Genomic DNA, 14,806 nt, shown 5'->3' with positions numbered 1-14,806 from the left:
GGAGAAACTCATGGACAGAGGAGCCTGGTGGGCTACAGTCCATGAGGTCACAAAGAGATGGACACAATTGACTGACTAACACTTTCACTTCATTATGAAACACAGTAGAAGTTCAGAGGAGGGAAGAGCTAATGGCCTGAACAGTTATGGAAGATTTCCTGGAACTTGTAGTGGGTCTCTGCTGGCAGACAAGGGAATCTCTGGGTTAATGAAACATTTTTAGCCTCATGGGAAGAACTCAATACTAAACTTTGCTTTCATTCTCAAACGATGCCATGTCAAAGATCTCCTGTAACTGAAAGACATGCAGGGTGATCATGGATATTTTTTCTGCTTGTCTAGTGGATATTTCAAGCCTTTTCACCAGTGGTGACATTTTTGGTTTCCTAGGAAAAATTGTTATACAGGGTATTTTCAACATTTTTAGGCTGCTAAATAAACTGATTTCTCTCCTCTGAGCTCCTCCTTTTTATCTCGCCTGTCTTTTTGAGGGTCATTTAATGAAAGGTGGTATTTTGCCTTTGGAGGAGGAGATAACATATGGCGATCATCCTTCTTGGAATGAAGTTTTAATCCTTTGCTTTCTTTTTTTTTTTTTCTGCTGATCAGAGGCACATTTAACTCTGGATAAGCTAAGAAACAGATTTTTGGCCTCTAAACTTCTGGTAAGCATAGTCAGATTAGCAGAAAACATTACCAACATACACTATTTGTGTAGCTTTTTGAGGCTAGTTATTGGCCTGCTATTATCCCTGATGGAATCAGTGGAAGCTGCCCTAAGACTTGATATTGGTGTTTTTATAATGCTCTAGCTTCGCTGTTGTTGTTTAGTCATTTAGTCGTGCCTGATTTCTTGGGACCCCATGGGCTGTAGCTCACCAGGCTCCTCTGTCCCTGGGGTTTTCCAGGTAAGAATACTGGAGTGGGTTGCCATTTCCTTCTCCAGGAGATCTTCCCGACCCAGGGATTGAACCTGGGTCTCCTGCATTGCAGGTGGATTCTTTACTCTCTGAGCCACCAGGGAAGTCCCACGCTCTATCTCAGTTTGTGCCGATTTTTGGAGAGACCACCTAGGTCTTGCTACACTTGAATCTCTGTGCTTCTTTCAAGCTCCCCAAATTCAACACTCTAATGAGACTTTCCACACAGTTCAAAAATGCCAGTTTTCATTATGGCTTCAAACAAAAGTCCTCTTTCCTAAACTATGTGTCCATGTCCTTGGAGAGTTTGTTACCACTAGTGAGAAAGGTCAATTTAACAAATGTTCAATTATCTCAATAATAAAAAAAAAATCCTCAAGTTAAATCCCTGGGTAGATTTGCTACTATGAAACATACATATATTTTCTCTGCTGTCAAAAATCACATGGATTTGGGCCTCTCATGACCTTGAAGAATTCTCAGGGTCTCTAAGGATTGATGAATAATTGATGCTTGAGCATCATTCATCTCACCGGCTCCATTGTTTTAGCTCCTCTGTAAATGCAAAATAATCTCTTTGGTACTTACTGATATAAAAACTGAGTGATTTTGCTGACTGACTGTTTCGAGTTTCACAAGATCCTGAGGAACTAAAGGTTGTCACAGATAACTTATATTTCCCGGGCTCCTTCAGTTCTGCAACAAATTCATGTGCTTCTTCATCCACTGTCAAATATTCAGTAAAGTTTTCTAAATCATGTATAAAGAAGAGAATATATATGAATTGATATCCGGAACAGTCTTGGCTATAGATAAGTCAGTTAATTTTTTTTAAAAGTATTTTCTTATTTTGCCTCTTTCCTTGTGTCGAGTTGAATTATACCTCCAAACTAAAATTGCTATTGAAAAAAGATGGCTAAGAGTTCAAATTGTTTTCTTACAGTACTTTAAAATAACTAAATTAAAATATGGTGTCCAAATCAATAAAAATATGGATATATATATATTGCATTCTTACATACTGTCAGCCAGTAAAATGATACACACAAAACAGAAGTATGATGTTAGGAGAAGATAGCAATGATCAACTTTCTCATTTGGATATAAAGAATTAAAAGAAACAGTACCAAATGTTGTACAAGTTCTTTGTGATAACATTAAATATGCATAAGTGTCTTAAAATATATTGAATTATTTTCTAGTTAGAAATAATCCTCTGGGTATATTTTCTGACACATTATATTTTGCTTCATTGGCTGACTTCCAGAAATTTTAAAAGTAAAAATGATTTTTACATTGCTTCAAAGTCTATCTCCTGCTGCTTATTGCTTCATTTGAAGTTTTTTTTTTTTAATCATTTGGCGACCAGAGTCGCCTTCAACAGAACACACTGCAGTCAGATAAAAGCATGATTGAGCTTTCATGGAAATAGGCATTACAAAATACTCTAGGACCCTATTTTCAAGAGACTATATCGAGGAACAGAAAAATAAAAGACTAAAGGAACCTTTTTAAATATAGGCAATTTCAGGCAGATGTTAAGACTTTTGACTCAAATAATTGTAAATGACAAAGGATTTCAATTTTATACAATATTTGTGTATTGTTGGTTGCTCTATACTCCAATATAGAGGAATTCACAAATCTTGTATTTCATTCTATTGGATAAAATAGGGGCAAACAATATGTCATCTATGAGACTATGATTTGAATACCCTAGCATGTAAGTAAAGCTGTCAATCTAACCTCAAATTTTGATAACTTGACAACCTTTGCCACTCAAACTACTAGACTGGAGAGCAAAAAATGAAGAATGTGATTATAAAAACAAAATAAACAACAATTTCTAAATAAACAATGAATATCTACCAAACAACAATTCAGATATGATTCATGATCCAAATTTACTGAATGCCATGGCCCTGTTTTTCATAAAGTAATGGGTTAAATATAAAGAATGTCTCTTGGATGCTAAGTGAATACGATATATATAATATAGTAGCTGGAGTGGGAATACCAGCTGCTGTGTAGTTTTATTCTACTACCATCTCCTCTTTGGAAAAATGTGAGTTGTGCTGGTTCCAGGGGAGCACCCCCTGAGGGGAAATAAGACTAGCCTGATAAGCAGAACACAGGTCTGATACTCTAGGGAAAGAAGTCATGTTGTCAGTAAGATTCTTTTGCTGCATGCTTCACAGATTTGTGTACCTGGAAAACAGAACACTTCTCCAGGATATTCTGTAATTGGTGATGGTTAGAAATTTAATTCAAAATCTTTTCAAAGTTTCCTCAGTGGCTTGGGGAGGTGAAGTGTCAGCAATGAAATGTATACAGTTGCCCATTCTTGCAATGTGTGAACTACCCAAACTGGGTTCTGACCCAATCTGTTCATTTTCGTTTTCTGGTTTCAGTCTGCCTTGGGATATTCAATAAATGCTTCATTTTCTTTACCATTTTTCTTTATATCTTAACTGTGTGCCTTCAGTCTTTCTTTCTAAATGTAATTTTTCAAAGTTCCCATTTCCTTTACCTTTGGACCATTTCTTATGTCCTCTGATTTCCCAGTACTTTACCTTCTCTTTCTATGTGGATATGGAACCCATCAAAGGCAGTGGGTGGTTTTGGTGGTAACCAACTCAATATCATTTGTACAGGGAAAGAAGAGAAAGAGCTGGATACTGATTTCTCCGTCTCACTGAGTGTATTGTTATTTTCGTATTCTGTGGGAAGCACACTGACTAATTCATCTTCGCTTTCAGGAGTCGCAGATGCGCTGTCCCACCAATATGGCTGGGATGTTGTTTCGAAATCACTGCTGTTAAAATCAGGCCAACCAGAGGAAATGTTGCCAGAGGGAATTTCAGGAGTGTCCTCTGTAAAATGGAAGACTCTGTCCTTTCCCATTGTATCTTGTGATCTCATGAATGATTCCTCTGGGAAACTGCCGCTCTCTTCTTCCCAGTTGTTTTTGTTTAAGTTCACTATACGAACTGAGATATTCCGAGGTGGATAAGGGGCTGTAAGAAAGAGAATTATCATTTTATGTATTTTTTAACTATTATAATGAATACTTTATCAATGAGTCAAACAAAAAAGTAGATTCAGAAAATAGTTTAACTGTACTTTTACTCAAGAACAAGTGTCATTTCAAGACTTCCCTGGTGGCTCAGATGGTAAAAGTGTCTGCCTACAATGCCGGGGAACTGGATTCGATCCCTGGGTTGGGAAGATCCCCTGGAGAAGGAAATGGCAACCCACTCCAGCATTCTTTTTTTTTTTCCATTTATTTTTATTAGTTGGAGGCTAATTACTTTACAATATTGTAGTGGTTTAGAGTGAAGTAAGCCAGAAAGATAAAGACCGTTACAGTATACTAACACATATATATGGAATTTAGAAAGATGGTAGCGAAAACCCTATATGCAAAACAGAAAAAGAGACACAGACGTCCAGCATTCTTGCCTGGAAAATTCCATGGACAGAGGAGCCTGGTAGGCTACAGTCCATGGGGTTGCAAAGAGTCGGACACAACTGAGCGACTTCACTTTCTTTCACTTTCACTTTTTACATCAAGAACAAGTGTCATTTCAAGTACATGTCTATCTAAGATTTTGTACATGATGTGCATACATTATCGTATCATCAGTCACACTTCAAATACATTAAATAGTGGTACTATGTTAGTCAAAGTGGTGACTGAACCACTTCCAAAGTAGAGTTACATTCATATTTTTCAGCTTATCACAATCTCCTTTTGAAAAAGCCAAGTCTCTGTCACTAGATCTTTTTTACAAAAAAGCAACTATAGTGTTTTATAGCTATCAGGACTAAAAATACTCTCAATGACATAGTTGCACTTAGGAGAGTTGCGTGTTGAAATTACCTTTAGAAACTTTAACACACGTTGCAAATATGGCTTCACTTCTAACCTCTCAAAATGAAAACTATGCCCACAAAATAAGTTCATGAATTATGGAAGTATACTTGTCTAGTGGTAGAAAATTATGAAGGTCACTGCATGGTCTCTACCTGCAATAAATTCTACATATCTTTCAAATAGCAACTCAACACTCACCTCTTAGGAGCTTTTAATAAAAATTAATCTTTCGCTCTTTCATTCTGCTATATAACTTTGTGTGCACACGCTCAGTCACTTCAGCCGTGTCCAACTCTTTAAAAATATTTATTGCATTCTGCCTTGTATGATTGCCAATAGCTGTTTAGTTGCTAAGTCATGTCCAACTCTTTATGACCCTATGGATGTAGCCCATCAGACTCCTCTCTCCATGGGATTTCCCAGACAAGACTACTGGAGTGGGTTGCCATTTCCTCCTCCAGGGGATATTCGTGACCCAGGGGTTGAACCTATGTCTCCTGTATTGGCAGGTGGATTCTTCACCATTGAGCCTCTAGGGAAGCCCATGAGTGCCAATAGTACCTCTACCATTTTTGAGGCCAGGAAACCATTTTAGCGGACTTTGTCTTCATCCCTCCCTGTACTTTAAAAATCTCCCAGGTAAAAGATGCTCAACTAGTTCCTTTACTTGAATAATGAAAACTACAAGTAGAATCTTAGGTGTTGATATGAGGTGAATAAAATATTAATATTTAGCTGAAATAATTTCTTTGTTTTGGCCTAAATATGACATCTTAGAATTTCAGATTGGCAGGGTCTGTTGGTGATCTATTATAATCCATTCCCAATATTTGTATGAATTGTGTCTCCTCATGCTTATTAAGTACTTAAGCATGTTTGTGGTGAAAAATGTCAGTTATATTGGTATTGGTGATGGGCATTTAGCATGTGTGTATTTATTTTACCCATTCATTCTTTCACCTTCCTATCCATCTATCTACCCATCCATCCATTCATTCATCTAGTCATCCTATGATTGTGCTTCATATTAGTGATGATACTAAAGTTAAGCACTGCCAAGTTTTAGGTGTATCTATCCCAATATTTTCTTTTAACAATCAGATAATCTATACTAGAACTTCTCACATTTGTTCTTCTGCCACATGGTTATTATGTCATATTGTAGATTTACTGATGTCTACTTGATTCAGTTAAATTACTTATAACTTTTGGTAATATCACATGCTTTTTTATTCAAAGATTAAAAATCTGTGATTTCATTGACATATTTAAATTTTTTATTGAATATTTTGCTCAGTTCATTTTACATTGATAGAAAATTCATTTTAGATTATTGAAATATGTATTTTTTTCTGAGTTCTGGAACAGAATTTTCCTTAGAATGACAGAAAGCATACATATAACAAAAACATATAATTTAATTATTTTTTCACTAAATTTGATTTTTCAAGTAACTTACCAGTTCTATGCTGTTTGGGTTCATGACTGACACCGCTGTACTCCACGAGAGTGCTTTTATTAAAAGTTGCCTCAGATACCAGCTGAAAGGTGATATTACTGTAGCATATTCCTGGCAGCCAGTGATTAAACACTGTTTTTCCTTTAAAAAAATCTGAGAAAAAAAACAATTATATTAAATTTTTGGTTTTCTAAATGCCACACACTTCTGAACAATTTGTTCAGAAAGTTCTGAACAATTATGACTATCTGTCAAATAATATTTCCTGTGATTTCTAGTATAGTCAGTAATAAAAAGTTGATTTAAGGCTAGAGATTTGAAAATTGAAATTTTTAGACTCAAAGGCTTTTTCTGCAAGAATTAGATACAATTGGAATTAAAATTTTTATAGGAACATCTGGTGTATTAAGTGGAAATGGTAACATAGAAATTGAAGAGATTAGGTTTATGCTAATGATTTACTGTAAGATAAGATCCCAAGGTATTTTGCCAATTTATGACTTAGGAAAAAATGATTTTACAAGAAATGTTTTCACTAGACTTACTTGTAAAATATAGCCTATTTTTTAAAAGAAAATGTTTTATCATTTGGCAAATGGGACCTTCCTGAAAAAAGAAGAAAATTTTAAAAACTGAATTTTATTTAGAAAAATTTTTTTTTGGAAGATAATAATAAGCTTAAAATCCCAATCCAAGTTGGAAAGAAATGAGGGGAAGGAACTAAAAATACCACTTATTGAATGAAAAGCCAAAAATAATTTGAAAAATTAATTAACTTAAAAAAGAGAGCATACTAGTTAACATTTTTAAACTCACGGAATTTAGCTCAACAAAAGTGTCAGTGATGCTTTTCAGTTATTTATAAACTTATACTTGCATGTGATCAATAAGCAAACAAGGTCTCAATTATTAATTTTCAGATAATCTGTTTTCATTGAAAACAAAGAATGCAGTAATAGAGTCTATTTTTGTTTATTTGATTTTTTTTTAAGTTTTAAAAAAAACCTGTAGAGTTACTGCATGTGCCTTAAACACTGTCTCATTAAAAAAAAAAAATCCATGGAAGATTCAGGAGTTTATAAAAGCAGCAAGTCAAAGTGGGATGTTTCTGGGTATCATGCCTTAGGTGGTTGAATAAGTATCTTCTATCTGGTTTTCATTTACAACTAATCAACTGTGAGACCAACACCTATACTCAGTGCAGATAAATGTAGCGGTTCTGTGTCCTGAGAATATATTGTTCAGTTCCCAAAACTGAATGTCCTCTGTCCTCTCCCTGTCTCTCTCCCACCTGGCCCGCTTTTGCCTCTAGTCTATTCAGAGAAATTGATTTGGTTTCTTTAGAAATTTTTAATTCCCCTGGACCCTCTTCTCTCTCTCTCTGACCACAAGATCCCCATCAAGCCAATAAAAATAGTGAAAGCCATTTCTGTATATTAATGCAATCATTTAACTAGTCATACAGATAAATATACACAAAGGAACTGAAAAGTATTGTCTTTAACATTCGAGAATAATGTTGGACCATCTCCAAATGAAACTTTTTGAAAGACCCCCGTCTAACTTCCCAGATCTGGAAATGCCCTAATGCACTCAGAAGGAAATGATTAGGTGCTGTGCTTCTAAATTTAAATTTAAATTTGTTTCCTGCACCAGACATGCAGGAATAATATTTGGCAAGAAGAACATGTACGTCATAATAATTTAAGTTTTTCTTATGTTTATGCATGACACATGACTCTAAAATAATGAATCAGACATTCTAAGTCTCCTCATAACAATATTTTCATGCATCAGTAACTATTTTTATTGGTTCATTATGATCAAACAGTGAATTATAAGACTTTTTCAGAGCAAGAGCAAGACCATTTGGCAGAAATCATGTAAAATGTAAGAGTCATCATTTTTCATCTTTCTGTTGCCTCTTACCTTTATATAGCATTGTCCGGAAGTCTTTACCTTCCCAATAGCTTATGTTTACTCTTGTGAAAACGTTATATTTTTCTGGATAATGAATTTCAAAGAGGACTCCTGTTTCAGGAGAAGGTTTATAGTCATATATTGAAACACTGGTTACAGGAAGAGGTTCTGCAGTAGGAAAATTAATGGAGAAAGGGGAATTGGGAAAAGAGCAAAATACCATTATTAATACTTGGAAGTGCCAAGGATGACACCTATTAGTATTTTACACATACTTTAATTATCTGTAAGCCACTAAATTCCTCAGTACTCCTGAGCTGACTGTTCTCCTTAGCAGTAATTAATAAAGCATATTTTATGTGGTGATTTCTGCTTTTCAAAGAACTTTCATATTCATTTTTCCAATTGCCTTTAGCAACAACCCTAAGATCTAGGAAGAGCAAATATTCATATCACCATTCAACATATAAAAATAATGATAACTGAGACTTTAAGTTACTTGTCAAAGGTAATTTAACAAGGACATTGCAGAGTCTGTATCTACAGATTCCTAGTTCATTTTTCTCCCAAGTCAAGAAAATTTGATATTAATAACAGACAAGTAACAGAAAATAGGCTTCCTGGGAGGTAGGTGCAGTGGTAAAGAATCTGCCTGCCAATGCAGGAGATGCAAGGGACTTGGGTTGGATTCCTGGGTGGAGAAGATTCCTTGGAGGAGGAAATGGCAACCCGCTCCAGTATTCTTGTCTGGAAAATTCCATGGACAGAGGAGACTGGCAAGCTACAGTCCATGGGGTCACAAAGAGTGGGACATGACTGAGTACAATAGAAAATATGTTTTGGCTCTGACCAGGCATGAATGTTTTAATAATCTGTTACTTCTTCATGTGAGCTTAGCACTTTTAAATAGTAAGTATAAGATTGCAAACCATCCTATATTATGAGAATTATAGTTCATGGTGTTTATCACCCTTTCTACAGAAGTTTAAAAATATTTACTTTCATTTTGTATGAGTTGTTAACTCATCACAAAACTTTGTAAATAAATGCTCATTTTTTTCATTTATTTTTATTAGTTGGAGGCTAATTACTTTACAATATTGTAGTGGTTTTTGTCATACATTGACATGAATCAGCTCATTTTTTAAATAACCGATTGATTGATTTACATCTGGATCTCCTCCATTCCCACTTTTCAACCCAAGTCTTACACAGTGCCAGAGTCCCTTCATTCTTCAGTAGAGACTACTGAATGAGTCTTACTAGCATGCATTTCATTCAAGAAAATATTTAAAATAATTTGGCATGGAGTCACCTCTTTATTGGCTTCCCTGATGGCTCAGTGGGTAAAGAATCCACCTGCAAAGCAGGAGGCACAGGGGTCATGGGTTCAATCCCTGAATGGGGAAGATGGCAACCCAGCCCAGTATTCTCACCTAAAAAATCCAATCAAGAGAGGAGCCTGGCAGGCTACAGTCTGTGGGGTTGCAAAGAGTCAGATACGACTGGGCAGCAAAGCATGAATCAACTCTTATAGAAAAAACTGATTTTGATTCAAAGTTTTAGCATCGAGAGGATTCTTGGACATCTATAGCTTAAATGAAATAGACTTAGTTTAAGTTTTACACTTCGAAATTTCAATTTCAATAACATAAGAAACCAAAATTTGACTTAGTTCATTCAACAATTACCTACTTTGTATCAATCTGTAGCTAAATATCTTTTTTTCTATTTTTAAAAATCTAAATTTATATTTATTCTAAATGTTTCTGTTTTATTTTTGCCAATTTTTGTTTCATTATTATTTAATCTTTTTAAATAAGTATAATTCTTTCATCTATCATTTTGTAGATGATAGCAGACTACAGATTTTTGTTATGTTGCTACATAAAACATAATCCAAATTGTGATAATTTTGGTGTCTGTCTTCTTTAGCATAGATTTCTTTTATTTGTTCTAAACCATAAACCCTCGGCCAAATTTTGCTTTATCATTGTCCCATTTCTTGCTTTTTCTTCACTGTTTTGAGGCAGTTTAGCATCCTTTCAGCTCACCAGGAGCAGTAGTTTAGGGCCAGGGCATATAACATCACTTTAGGGTTCTTGATATTATGGATGATACAGCTGTTTTCACAAACTCGTTCTCTAAGAGGGTAACTAAGCTTGGTACTTGATAGTAAGACTATGTGTCTCTTGCATCCTTAGGATTCCACATGTGCCTTTTTTGGCAAGCAGGAAAAATCTTTGCTTTCAACAATGAGCCTGGCTCTGGGTCATATCTAATGTGTAAAAATTCAATCCTTCCTACTCTATGGTGACCCAGACTCAGAGCACAAAGGCTCCATGACTTCAGCCTTCTTCCCTACCTTGAGTTTCTGATTCATGGAGACATCTATCTTATTTCTGAGCCTAGAAATATATTTCTGGTTTTCTTTTCACTTTGTGGTGGGAGCAAAGAATATATGACAAAGTAAAAATTTACAGCATTATTTTTACTAAAAAATCTTACCATAGAGTCCCATTTTTTCTTTTAATAAAAAATTAAACATGGCATTTAACAGGATTATTATTTCCTCATTAGGTAGCCCACATAATAAAAACTATGTTCAAATTGAAGAATATTTCCTGTTTCTTAATTCCATTGGAACCATCATGACAGTTCATAAATAGGAAGACTCTTAAAAGTTCTGGATGTGACTATCTTAGAAGATGAAAAAACAAAAGCAAATGCAGAGTAGGTACTGTTTCAAGAAAGCAGATGTAGGCTTGTACTTGTTAATATCTGCTAATTGCTGAGGTGATTTCTTCCTGTGATTGCTCTGTTTTTAGGAACTAAAAGGCAAGCTCAGTATCCTTTGCTTCTGATGCGACCAACCTAAGGACATGTGTCTTCTGACATGATCCTCCTGACGGAGACAAACCTGGCCTCAGCCCCCACTTCTGATGTCAGGAGTAGGGAAAAGGGAATGATCTAGGTCCCAGGCCGGAGCTCTTGTCTGATGCTTAGATAACAGCTTGGGACCTGACCTAATGGTTCAGCTGTATCCAAGCAGGCCACTGAGTTGAGCTGGCAGCAGCAGCCACCTGCGGCCCAGGAAAGGTGTTTAGCATCGCATATACTAACTTAGTTCAAGTCTTCATCATTTCTTTTGTAGGAGAGCAAGATTTGCCACCACAAAATGTGTCTCTTTGGCACGAGGCTTTTTTAAGAAACAGAAGAATCAGGAAGAAACTTTGATCTTCCCCCTAACTGTATAAAAGAATTTAGATAGAGGGCCTGTTCCTGGACTAGATTATCACCAGAGGGACTGGCAAAGAATATGGGCTGGAAGTGGTGAGGGAAACTCAGCAAGGCTTGGAGATCAGAGTCCTCTCTGTGTCCTGTGGTCTCTTCAGGGCCCAGCAAACATTTGTTTATCAAACATCTGCTTTTCGTTCTTCATGTACATTGCCTTCCTCCTCCTTTGTGGTCTCAAATCACTACCCCCAACAACTTTTGTCTTCAGCTGAAGATGGTTTCTAAGGTGAAGGTTTTGGCCATTTTGGAGAATTCTTGCCTTCCTGGGTCTCTCCCACCTACCCAATTGATTACATTTCAGTTTGATTTTCCTTTGTTCATCTGTCTCACATCAATTTAATTTTTAGACCAGCCTGAAAAACCTAGAAGGGTAAGTAAGAATTTCTTTCTTTCCAACACTTCCCTGGACTATTTAAACAACTTTCTAAATTATTCTTCCTGCCTCCAAACTCGCCTTAATTTTTCTTATCTCTGTTTAAACGTTTTAAGCTTTCAGGCTACTTGATATTCTCACTTTTGTCAGTCTCTGTTTTAAATCTGTCACCTCTACCTCACTGATTTTTTCCCCATCTGATCTTTTCTGTTTCTCCTTTGCTCTCAGCCTCTTGAGAAATTTTCTATTTAATGTCATTGGTATTAATTATATTTAGTGATCTTATACTGGATGTTACAAACTATGTTAAGGAGTTTATTTAAATATTTTTTTTAGTATAAAAAATTTGCATTATTTAATAGCATCCACTACCAAATCAGTAATCAACAGCCCACAAGCCAAATATGGCCTGCCACATGTTTTTGTATGATTTCTGAGCAAAGAATGCTATTTACAGTTTAAAATGGTTGACAAAACCCAACAGAAGAATACTATTTCATGACACATGAAAATTATGTGAAATTCAAATTTTGGTGTTTTTAAATAAAGTTGCCTTAGAACACAACCATGTTTATTTGTTTACGTATTATCTATGGCTGCTTTTCTGCTAACATAGTGGAGTTGAATCACTGTAACACAGACCATATGGTCCACAAAGCATAAAATATTTATTACCTAGGCCTTTACAGGAAAAGTTGGCTAACCAGTGGAATAGATTATAAATTAGAAAACTAGGAGAATGGAATAATCTGCCAAAGTCTACATTATGGTTCCCAGATTTCTCTGACTCTAAAGTTCATGTTTTGATCCACTATTCAAAATATCTGTGTGATAATTTGTCCATTCCAAGGCAAGATTCAGACTGTGTGCCTTGCAGCTCTGTTAAGAAGGAGATTTCCCCCAATCAAATTGTATTATGTCATTCCTTTGTATAAGACCTGTCCTCATTCTTCGTTGCTTAAAGGTTAAGGTCTAAACACTTTTGTGAAGTATTCAAGGTTATCCCCAATATTTCTAGTGACCTTTCTCTTCATTTTCTGGAATCACAGATGCTTGCCATCTTCACTCTTGCAGTTCACAGGTGTGCCCTGCTACGCATCTATGCCTGCATTTTAAAAAATCTTTGATTCACTTTAAGTCTGATTGTAACACTTTCCATTGTTTATCCATTTGGCAAATTTTCACTAAATATTTCATCATTGTTTCTTCTGAGGTGCCTTCCTAATGTTTCCTAAGAAGGCTGGGTAGTCTCTTACATAATTCTTTTACAGCACTTATCATATATTTGTAATGTTTTGTTTATCTTTTCCACTATTGTATACCATCTTTGAGAGTGGGTATTTTATTTATTTCTCTGCCACCTAAGATGTGGCATAGAGAATGTAGACAATATATAAAATAAAAACTCAGACATTATTTTTATTTATCATGGCTGAATTTGTATGCTCTGTGTGTTCTGCAGGTGTGTCTCTAGGACTTTACAAACACAGGAGACAGCAGTGTGTAAACGGGATTTCCCAACTTTCTAAGAAGCTGTTTTCATGTATTATTTTATCTCCTGAGAAACTACTCCTTCTTTCTAATGTGCCCATGAAATGCTGAAGGTTCTCAAACAGTTAAATATTAATCAGATGTCAGAGCCTAAGGGTTATGAAACTCTTGAACTGGCCAAATGACTTGTTTGTGCTGAATTTATTCTTTGCTATGTTCCTCAGCTTTCTCTGAGAGTGTCAGACTCAGAACAACTGTAGAGAAATATCAAAGGACTGCCCTAGGGCCAATTGCTTTGTCATTGCTTATTTCATGAAGACAAAGATCTAACACACAATAAATGACTGCAACAAATGTACCCTTTTATTCTCAACTTGTCAGCTATGGGAGCAGATCCTACAAATGTTTTGTAAACTTTCAAGAAACCTTCCCCTTAGAAAAATAAAGATGGGAAAAATACATCATTAGCTGATAAATAATGGTAATTTTAGAGCTCAAAAGTAATCTCAGTTGTCCTGTATTTTAACCCTCTCTTTTTTAAAAGAGGAAGCTGAAATCCAAATATCACTAATGTCCCAGAAATATTTGTACCAAAAACCCAGTTCCTATAGCCCCAAACTATTACTGCTTTCAAAACTGGGATGGTGTAATTAAGTATTTGAAAATGGAATAGAAGGTGAGAGACAATAAACCATCATTAATTAATTTTTACTCTTTAGATATCAATGCAAGTTTCCTCTTTCACTTAAGGGTGTAGAAAACTGCAATTCAATATTATCCCTCGACATCTAACAGTGAGAAGAAAAAGCCAAATAACGCATGAGACATAATTTTTCTTGAGTTTATCAGAGAGATGAGATTGCAAGGCAACCAAATGAACTAAATTCCAAAAATGAGCCCCTCTGGGACACCAGAGGGGGCACAGCAACTCTTTTACCTTTGGTAGGGCATGGCAGAAAGAAGGAGCACCATTAAGGCAGGAGAGAAGAAAGGAACTAACACTTTCCTGATTCATACAGGCAGTGTGTGTGCATTTATGCTCAGTTGTGTCTGACTCTTTGTGACCCCATGGACCATAGCCTGCCAGGCTCCTCTGTCCATGGGATTCTTCAGGCAAGAACATTGGAGTGGGTTGCCATTTCCTACTCCAGGGGATCTTCCCAACCCAGGGATCGAACCCACAGCTCTTGCAATTCCGACACTGGCAGGTGGATTCTTTTCCACTAGCATTTTCCGGGAAGTCCCTCCCATACATAGAAGATGGCTACATTCCTTGAGATACTTTATTTTCTTTTACTAACAATTGGCTGTTCCTACTATCTCCCCTTTGTTGCAGAACTCCTATATATCCTAGCTCCCCACTTGCCACCTTGGAGCAGTTTTCTCAGGGTTACTTGAGATGCTGCCTCTGGAGCCTGACGTTCTCAGTATGTCCCCTGAACAAAACTTAACTCTCAGCTTTTAGGTTG

The 14,806-nt window shown here is 36.0% G+C and overlaps 1 protein-coding gene across 3 annotated transcripts in view; it reads right to left on the bottom strand.

The window, feature by feature from the left end:
- PTPRO (protein tyrosine phosphatase receptor type O) overlaps positions 1-14,806 on the bottom strand; it is a 263,411-nt gene that overhangs the window by 97,882 nt on the left and 150,723 nt on the right. For all 3 annotated transcript variants that reach the window (XM_043440848.1, XM_043440849.1, XM_043440850.1), the window contains exons 3-6: positions 8,186-8,344; positions 6,257-6,409; positions 3,494-3,937; positions 1,509-1,670 (exon numbers count right to left, since the gene is read on the bottom strand). In XM_043440848.1, coding sequence (XP_043296783.1) covers positions 1,509-1,670; positions 3,494-3,937; positions 6,257-6,409; positions 8,186-8,344 — 918 coding nt within the window. The remainder of the gene's footprint in view (positions 1-1,508; positions 1,671-3,493; positions 3,938-6,256; positions 6,410-8,185; positions 8,345-14,806) is intronic.

This window comes from Cervus canadensis, chromosome 21, assembly GCF_019320065.1.
Source record: "Cervus canadensis isolate Bull #8, Minnesota chromosome 21, ASM1932006v1, whole genome shotgun sequence".
Taxonomy (NCBI): domain Eukaryota; kingdom Metazoa; phylum Chordata; class Mammalia; order Artiodactyla; family Cervidae; genus Cervus; species Cervus canadensis.
This window is presented reverse-complemented; position numbering and strand designations above follow the sequence as displayed.